The following is an 8,473-nucleotide window of genomic DNA, read 5'->3' as shown; positions in this document are numbered from 1 at the left end:
GAGACTCAGAGACTCAGTGACTCGGAGACTCAGAGACTCAGAGACTCAGAGACTCAGTGACTCGGAGACTCAGTGACTCAGAGACGTATCCTGAACTCCAGCAGCTTCTCTCTCTGATGTTTCTAACCTTCCTCTCGTCTCCCGCAGCTCCAGATGAAGCTCCGATCGACACAAATCTGATTGAGTTTGACACAAAGTAAGCAGCCGTCTTCTCTGTTCTTCCTCCTGTCTCTCCTCTTCATCAGCTGCTGGCAGCAGGGAGGGTTTCCTCTCCTTCCTCTCGGCCCGTCAGAACATTAACGGTGATGAAGCCGTCTCCTGAGCCTCAGCCTTAATGCATCTTAATGTGCGCTGCTGAGAGAGCTGCAGGAAATGGGTTTTAAACTGGAAACTCTTCCTGCTGTCAGCAGCCACTTTACATTTTACAGATTATCATCATGCCTGAAGCCCAACGATTAGAGCTTCATTCACCAAGACACAACAAGGAGGCTCGTTTCACTGAAATCATTTTATCTGTGGAGCTGCTTCGGTGTCAGAAGGAAGGATTTTATCTTCTTCTCTGCCTGATAGAGCTTTAAGCAGCACGGTGAACTGTGTTTACAGAACAGAACCAGAACCAGCCTTGACCTTTGACCTCAGAGGTTTCTACAGATTAATTTGATGATCTGTTGATGATGGAGATTCAGAGTCTTTCATTCAGGAACTTTATTGTGAAAGTGTTCCTCTGTTCTCAGACACTTCCTGTCAGCCCGTCTGATCCTCAGTCCTCTGACTGACCTGCTGATGTTCCTCCAGATGTTTCAGACTCCACAGCCTTTAGTTGCTCCTGGAACAAGTGTTTTGGCGCTTGTTGCTGCCATCAGATTCAAAATGACCTGATTTTTTCCTACAACTGGTTCAGTTTCTGAGTTTAGACATTAGATGTTTCCTGTGTTCTGCTGAGAATAAAAGTGGGTTTTCTTCCAGCTCTTCCAACAAACCTTCTCATCCGACTCTAATCTGCAGACCTGATTCCTCCTCATTGAATCCTCTCAGCTTTCTGCCTTCTACATCCCACAGTTTTGTTCTGGCCTCCACTCAAATCTGCACTCAGATCTTGTTTTGAATCAAGCTAACAGAATTAGACATTTGGACCCACAGTTCTGGAGGTTTCCTGGAGAACATCCCACAGACCAGACAGGGATCTGGTGGCTCGTAGACGAATCAGAACCTTCACGGGTCCTGTCTCATTTAATTACTAAAAGGTAAAAGTAGCACAAGGCTATCTGAGAGCTAAAAGAGACCGAATAGTAGCTAAAAGCTAAAGAAGACAAAGACAGAGCAAAGTTTTATAAAGTTGAAGATGTTGTAAAAACTAGCAGTGAAAGCCTTCGTCTCCTGAACGTTTAGATGTTTAACTAAAACAGAACAAAGTGTGAAAAATGCTGACTCAGCAGTCAGACTGTTAAACACGTTCTACAAGGAGTAGGACGGGTTCCAGCGTTCTTCATCCTCTGGCTGCAGTCCTCCCCTCTGCTGCACTAACCTTCGTCACCTTCTCCCTCACTCAGCGACGACGACATCATCTTTGAAGACTTCGCCCGCCAACGGCTGATCAGAGCGAAGGACGAGAAGGAGGAGGACGAGGAGCCAGTGGAGTCGCCCCAACTGAACGACAGATAAAGGCAAAGGCTGTCGCCGCCGTCGCTGCTGTTTGTAGTGTGGAGATGGCAGAAGTTCACCTGTAGGCCAAACCACAGCCGGGACACCCTTCAAACGCTCGGTGGTGCCGTGTTTCTGTGTTTGTTCATGTCCGTCCTCTCTCTGCGTCCTGCAGGGCGTAAAACCACAACCTCGTGTTTTCAGACCGAGCAGCGGCGGGACGCTGAGCGGACCTTAGGCCCACAGCTGGAAGCATGCCTCCGATGTCTCTTTGTTCTTCATGTTTCCATTAGAGACCGAGCAGGAGTACCGTTGTCTTCAGATTAGCTTCAGTATTTTGTGTCGAAGGGTCTTCATAAACAACAACACTGCCATCTCTGGATGATCAGCCGTCCACCACGGGAGCAGAGTCAGGGACGTCTGCAGGTTGATCTGCAGGACGCACCAACCCAGCTGGAGGACGAGGAACCTGTGCATGAAATATATCAGAACTTTGTACTTTATTAATGTCACAAATAGTCAGCGTTTCATCAGGAGAAGCATGGTTTGTTGTTTCATGTTGATCTTTTTCCAAATCATCATCGTTGGTGTAAAAACGACTCTTCAGTCCGTCCTGGTTTCACATCTTCAGTAGAGCAGAAGAGCAGATGTTCTATCAAAGTTTAATCAGAACATATGTGCTTTACCTGAGACCTGCAGAACTTCTGGACCAGTTTCAAATATTTGTTCACTTCCAAACCAGGTCCACTTTAAGTAAAGGCCTCACATGGACCTGTGACGGCCTCATGTGGACCTGTGAAGGCCTCACGTGGACCTGTGAAGGCCTCATGTGGACCTCTGAAGGTCTCATGTGGACCTCCGAAGGCCTCATGTGGACCTCCGAAGGCCTCATGTTGACCTCTGAAGGTCTTGTGGACCTGTGGAGGCCCATGTGGACCTCTGAATGCCTCGTGGACCTCTGAAGGCCTGCTGTAGACCTGTGAAGGCCTCATGTGGACCTCTGAAGGCCTGCTGTAGACCTGTGAAGGCCTCATGTGGACCTCTGAAGGCCTCGTGGACCTCTGAAGGCCTGCTGTAGACCTGTGAAGGCCTCATGTGGACCTCCGTCTCCCACACTGAATGAAATGTTTTATTTATTCTTCTGGAGCCCGATGTGTTCTCCTCTGAGGATCCTGAAGTTGATTGTTTGCCTGTTTAGCACATTGCCACCCCCTGGTGGTGATAATATGTAACTACCTGCAGCTGATCCACAGAGGAAACCATCAGGATGACATCATTTTAATTAGAATTTATTGGTGGCTTGACAGTTTGTGAAGCCAGGAGGAGCTGGATCAGATGTCTCTCTGCTGGGTTTCATAGATGAAGGGATGAATCACTGTGAAACTGACTGATGATGGTTTGTAAACTGATCAGCACAGATCAGATGAGTTGATTAACACCAGTGTGGCCCTTTATTGATCTTTCATGTTTATTATCACTAGACTTGATGAACTGAATATAAAGTGACTGAAGTTTTATTTTACTAATGTGATCACTGAAAGTATAAACCTGACTTGTCTTTAATGTGAACAGACGTGTTTATTTGTGATGAAGGGTCGAAGGAGTTTTCTTTGTGACACTTTCCAGATATAAATATAAAACATAACGTCTCTGTTTATACTTTAGTTTGAAATGTGTTTTATTTTGACACAAAGGAAAGTTGTATAAACCCCCTCATCTTTAATAAAAGAACATTTGCAGCCGTGTGTTTGTGTTTTTGGCAGAAAACGATCTGGAACATGTGATACTGTTACCAGTCAATCAGTGGGTCGCTCAGCAGCAGGTGAAGGTGGATGTTTCTGCACAGGAACAAATGTTATTCAGGTGCTGATCAGAAAGATTTAAAGACGTTGGCAGGCAGCATACGGACCGTAGAACTTTTTAGTTTTGGGATTAAACTCTGCAGGTTGTTCCAGAACAAAAATTAGCAGAATTCCCGTCAGTGAGTCATTCCTTGCAGGTTTTGTCCCGTTTTTCCTGAAGAGGAAATCTTCACAGATGGGATTTTCTTGGCTCTGAGGCTGATGAGCCTCCAGAGGCCGTTTCTGATTTCTTTGGTGCGGACGCCGTAGATGATGGGATTGACTGTCGCTGGGATCAGAATGTACATGACGCCCATCAGGGTGTTGATGTCCGTCGTTATGGGGATGTTCAGGTTGTGAGACAGGAAGGTGACGCTGCCCACCAGGTAGAAACACATGATGACCATCAGGTGAGTGCTGCAGGTGTGGAAGGCCTTCAGGCGCTCTTCTCCAGCCGCTGTCGCTCGCAGGACGACACGGAGGATCTTCATGTAGGAGAAGAAAATGATGGGGATGTCCACACCAACAAAGCAGATGATTACAGCCAGGCCCGCTGCCAGGTTCTTCTGGGTGCTGCCGCACGCCAGGCTGACCAGCGCCATGTGGTCGCAGTAACCGTGTTGGATGGTGTTGGAGCTGCAGAACCACAGAGAACCCGCCAACCCCACCAGAGTCGCCATGATGGAGACGCTGCGCACCAGCGTGAAGAGCAGCAGCTTCAGCAGCGAGGACGAGTCCACCATGTCTGCGTAGCGGAGCGGCTTACAGATCGCCACGTAGCGGTCCAGCGCCATCGCCAACAGCAGCGTCGACTCCACCGAGGACAGGAAGTGAGTGAAGAACATCTGGATCAGGCAGCCGGCCAACGAGATGCGGTTCCAGTCGAACAGCAGGTCGAGCAGCATGTTGGGGAGGATGGCCGTGACCACGAAGACGTCCACGATGCACAGCGTGCAGATGAGCAGGTACATGGGGCTGTGCAGGCGCTGCACCCTGCGGACCACCATCACCAGCAGGGAGTTTCCCAGCAGCACCACCAGGTAGGAGAAGAAGAAGAAGAGCGCCAGCAGGCGGCGGTGTTCCTGCAGCTCAGGAAAACCTCTGAACACAAAGCTGGTGTGGGAGAAGTTCCTGCTGGGCGGAGCCTCCGACATGACTCACCTGTAAACACCAAAACACAGTCAGCTCTTTAAGCAGGAGAACCAGCAGCGCCCCCTGCTGGCTGGAGGTTTCACAGCAGCTCTCAGATCTAAAACCTGCTTAGGAACTAATTCCACACATGATGATTCATGTGAACCATTAATGATGCATAAAAACTACCAGAATGAAAGGCAGTTCACCTGTCGAGTCTGGGAGGTCAGATTTTACCAACCATGAGTCTGAAGGTGTCTGATGAATGGAGCCGTAGAGTTTAAGTTTCACAAAAGGTTCAGCTCAAAAACTCTACAACAGTTTTTACTTGTACAAGTTCCTACAGTTCGTAGGTCTCCTTCCACCCAGTGTGTCTCTGCTGGAGGACTGAGAGGTCAGAGGTCACACAGCCAAACTCTCACTGACTTCCATCGTCTCTGAGCTTCAAACAGGAAGTGAAGGCTCTTTTAACTCTTCATATCTCCTCCATAAACCCTGTAGAACCATCAGTCTGAACCTGTGGGACCATCCCGTGAAGCACCAAACCGAGGAGGGTGGAGTTCCAAGCTTTAACCTGCAGGAGACGCTTCCTTTCTTTTCTCTTGTGTTTTAAATGTTCCGGATGTCTGAGAACTAACACCGCTGACTCAGCAGATTCTGTAATTCTGCAGGTTTTTGTTTTATTTAAGGTTCAGGAAAACTGAGAAAAAAACTGCAGAAGTTAAAGTCCAAAGCAATGTTTCAAACTTTATTCTGTCAGACATGAAAAACACTTAAAAGAATTATAACAATCAGGTTTTTATTTATTTTTTATACCATCCGAACTCATCAAACCACAATAAGTAAATAAACAATGGTTTCTTACTTCAGGTGGTTTCCAAGCCTGCAGGTAAGTTCAGGCAGCTTCACTGCAGAGAAAAACAAAAAGTATCTGAACACATGAAGTCCATCCAGAGCTGCGTGTTGTTCAGACGGAATAACTTCCCTGCATGAATTTAACAGATTAATTCCTCTTTGTTCAGAGATGAAACCCTGACAGGAAGTGAATTATTTAGAACACATTAGTCAAATGTTTTCTTTATGTCCTGCAGCTCCAAACATCAGCCCTCTGTGTGGTTAATCGTCTCCTTTAAATGTGAGAATATTTTATTTTATATTACTGTTCAGGTAAATCCTCACATTCACAAAGGCAGGAAATTACTGCACTAAAAACTGAGTTTAAAAACTTCTTCAAATCAGAAAAGATACATTTCTAAAATCATTATAAGGTAATATCAGACCATAAAGTTTAACAATATTCAGGAAAGTTAAGTTTAAAATATGGTGATAAAATCAAAAATATATTAAAAATAATTTTAAATATACCATAAATTCAAGTAGAAAATCTCAGTTGAATAAAATAAAACCATAAACAGAAAAAAAAACAGATAAAGATTTAAAAATCCCTTCTTGTTGATCTTTTAGCAAAATTTTATTTAGGTGTTTCCACAGGGACACATTTGAACAGCGGACTATTTCCTGTTGCAGTTTAAATTCAAAGTGAATGTTTGGGGTGAATTTATCAAAATACAGAAGAAGTGCAGAAAAAACAGGAGATCTGTGTGAATCAGCTGCTAGTTGAGTTAATATGAAGTCAGCACTTCAGACAAAATAACCTTAATCCTGATTTCATTTAATTAATAAAAGTCTCATTAGTCCGACGAGTTAAAGCTAAAAACACATTTCATGTCATTAAAAAGGATTAATGTGTTTTTTGTTCGTTTGGTTTTATTCCAACTCTGAGTTTAGGTGTCAAAGGTTAAAACATTAACCTCACTGAGGAAATAAAACCAAAACATCTGGTATCATCAGAACCGAACAGACAGTCGTCTCTTACCTGGCTGATTCATCGCGTCCTCCTCAGAAACCTGCGTCTCCTCTCAGGTCATCTTATAGCCGACGTCCAGACGTCCCACAGGACGACTGGTCCCTGAAGGCAGCAGCAATCTGATTGGCTCTCAGCTCGTTAAAAGAAACATTTCTGCAGCGTGTTGGAGGGTTTTATTTTAACATGAACCAGAAGCGCCACGAGACGTCGTCTGATCTGGAAAAGTGAATCACGTTTTTAATGACGACCAACATTTCATCAGAATCAGTTTTTAAAAAATCTTACTAACAGACCGAAACACCACCTGAGCATGACCTCCTCTGCAGAGGACATGACCTCTGCAGAGGACACGAACTCCTCTGCAGAGGACATGAACTCCATCAGTCGGGTTTCCTGAAGTCGAAGCAGCAGGATCCTCTGAGAGCGAGGTTGAGATTCGTTACCTGATCGGGTTCATTCGTCTTTTCTGTCCTCAGATTTCTGTCCTGCTCCTTAAATCTGAAATCAGTCTGTCTTCTGTGTCCCTCACAGACAGGTCCGGTTGGTCTGCAGCAGCCCACATGTTTATAAAACTTAGGTCTGTTGTTGTTGTCACCTTTTTAGTGAGGAAAAACTTCTTGGTTTGCACAAATTTAATAAATCAAAATCTTTAAACCCTGAGGAGACCCTAACCTTAGCCGTGGGCTAAAAGGTCCTAACCCATCAAACCCTGAGGAGACCCTAACCCTAGCCCTGGGCCAAGAAGCCCTAACCCATCAAGCCCTGAGGAGACCCTAACCCTAGACCTGGGCCAAAAGGCCCTAACCCATCAAACCCTGAGGAGACCCTAACCCTAGCCCAGGGCCAAAAGACACTAACCCCTTCAACCCTGAGAAGACCCTAACCCCAGCCCTGGGCTAAAAGGCCCTAACCCATCAAACCCCGAGGAGACCCAAATCCTAGCCCTGGGCCAAAAGGCCCTAAACCCTTAAACCCTGCGGCGACCCTAACCCTAGGCCTGGGCAAAAAGGCCCTAAACCCTTAAACCCTGAGTAGACCCTAACCCTAGACCTGGGCCAAAAGGCCCTAACCCATCAAACCCATCACACTCTCACCCTGCATCACGCAACTTCATGGAGAAGGACTTCAGCATTCAGAGCATGGCGTCGATGGTCAACGAGGACTGTTTCTACGACTCAGTTCTGGGGATCCGGACGGCTGATGAAGCTAACGTGCTAACAGATTAGTCTCAGATTAGTCTCAGCTGACCACACAGCGTGAATCTGTAACTGTTGAGTGTTTATTCCTCTCTTTGACTGTGAATGTGTGGCCTGGAGGTTTTTCCAAGGGACCATATGGCACAAAACCACACAATATAGGAAATAAAAGTCTTTTGAAGGCAGGCCGCGACGAAGGCAGGCCGCGACGAAAACCGGCGGTGGCGAGGACGCTAAGCGCCGAGGCTGGGAGCAGCGGTGTTGCCTGGAGAGTGGCAGGAAGTGGCAGGCCGCGACGAGAACCGGCGGGAGCGAGGAAGCTGAACGGCGAGATTGGAGACTGGTGGTTGAGTCATGCCGAGTGGACGTGGATCAGGCAGGGACAGAGGACCTGCTGGAACGGAGGACATGGATGAGATTAGGAAATCCCTAAACTTCATGTCAGCAGAGCTAACTAAGCTAGCCTCACAACAAGAAAAGCTATTGGGGCTAATGGATGAAGTAAAAACACTGAAGTTGATGGTGCAGGAGAAGGACAGGAGAATATTTGAACTGGAGAAACGAGTGGACGACATGGAGCAATATTCAAGAAGAGACGAAGTAATTATAACTGGACTGAAGACTAAACATCGATCATACGCACGAGTCACTTCAGGAGGTATAACAACAGAAGAAGCTCCACAAGGCGAACTACAAACTCTTGAACAACAGGTACTGACCTTTTTACACAGTAAAGACATTCATATTCAAAAAGAGACAATATCCATCTGTCATACCCTGCCTAGAAAGGCAGACGA

The 8,473-nt window shown here is 46.3% G+C and overlaps 2 protein-coding genes across 3 annotated transcripts in view; one reads left to right on the top strand and one right to left on the bottom strand.

Annotated features, from left to right (window-relative positions):
- arrb1 (arrestin, beta 1) overlaps positions 1-3,380 on the top strand; it is a 21,253-nt gene extending 17,873 nt beyond the window's left edge. The window contains exons 15-17 of one of the 2 annotated variants that reach the window (XR_005232879.1): positions 148-196; positions 1,551-1,723; positions 1,817-3,380. Coding sequence is in view for 1 of the 2 variants with exons in the window: in XM_037974448.1 (XP_037830376.1) it covers positions 148-196; positions 1,551-1,662 (161 nt within the window). In the remaining variant the exon portion in view is untranslated. Of the gene's footprint in view, positions 1-147; positions 197-1,550 lie in introns of both variants that reach the window. The other variant, XM_037974448.1, reaches the window with a different exon arrangement.
- A 116-nt stretch (positions 3,381-3,496) lies between these two features.
- On the bottom strand, positions 3,497-4,637 carry or112-1 (odorant receptor, family A, subfamily 112, member 1). The gene has a single exon (XM_017403814.3). The coding sequence runs from the start codon at positions 4,634-4,636 to the stop codon at positions 3,620-3,622; it is 1,017 nt and encodes a 338-aa protein (XP_017259303.1). The 5' UTR covers position 4,637; the 3' UTR covers positions 3,497-3,619.
- Positions 4,638-8,473: the final 3,836 nt, after the last annotated feature.

Source organism: Kryptolebias marmoratus, unplaced genomic scaffold (genome assembly GCF_001649575.2).
Source record: "Kryptolebias marmoratus isolate JLee-2015 unplaced genomic scaffold, ASM164957v2 Scaffold55, whole genome shotgun sequence".
Classification (NCBI taxonomy): Eukaryota; Metazoa; Chordata; class Actinopteri; order Cyprinodontiformes; family Rivulidae; genus Kryptolebias; species Kryptolebias marmoratus.
The sequence above is the reverse complement of the archived record's forward strand: the minus strand, read 5'-3'. Positions and strand labels throughout refer to the sequence as shown.

What these genes read in the sequence shown, in the direction of transcription:
- or112-1 (XM_017403814.3), bottom strand. Translation starts at nt 4,636, where the DNA reads ATGTCGGAGGCTCCGCCCAGCAGGAACTTCTCCCACACCAGCTTTGTG.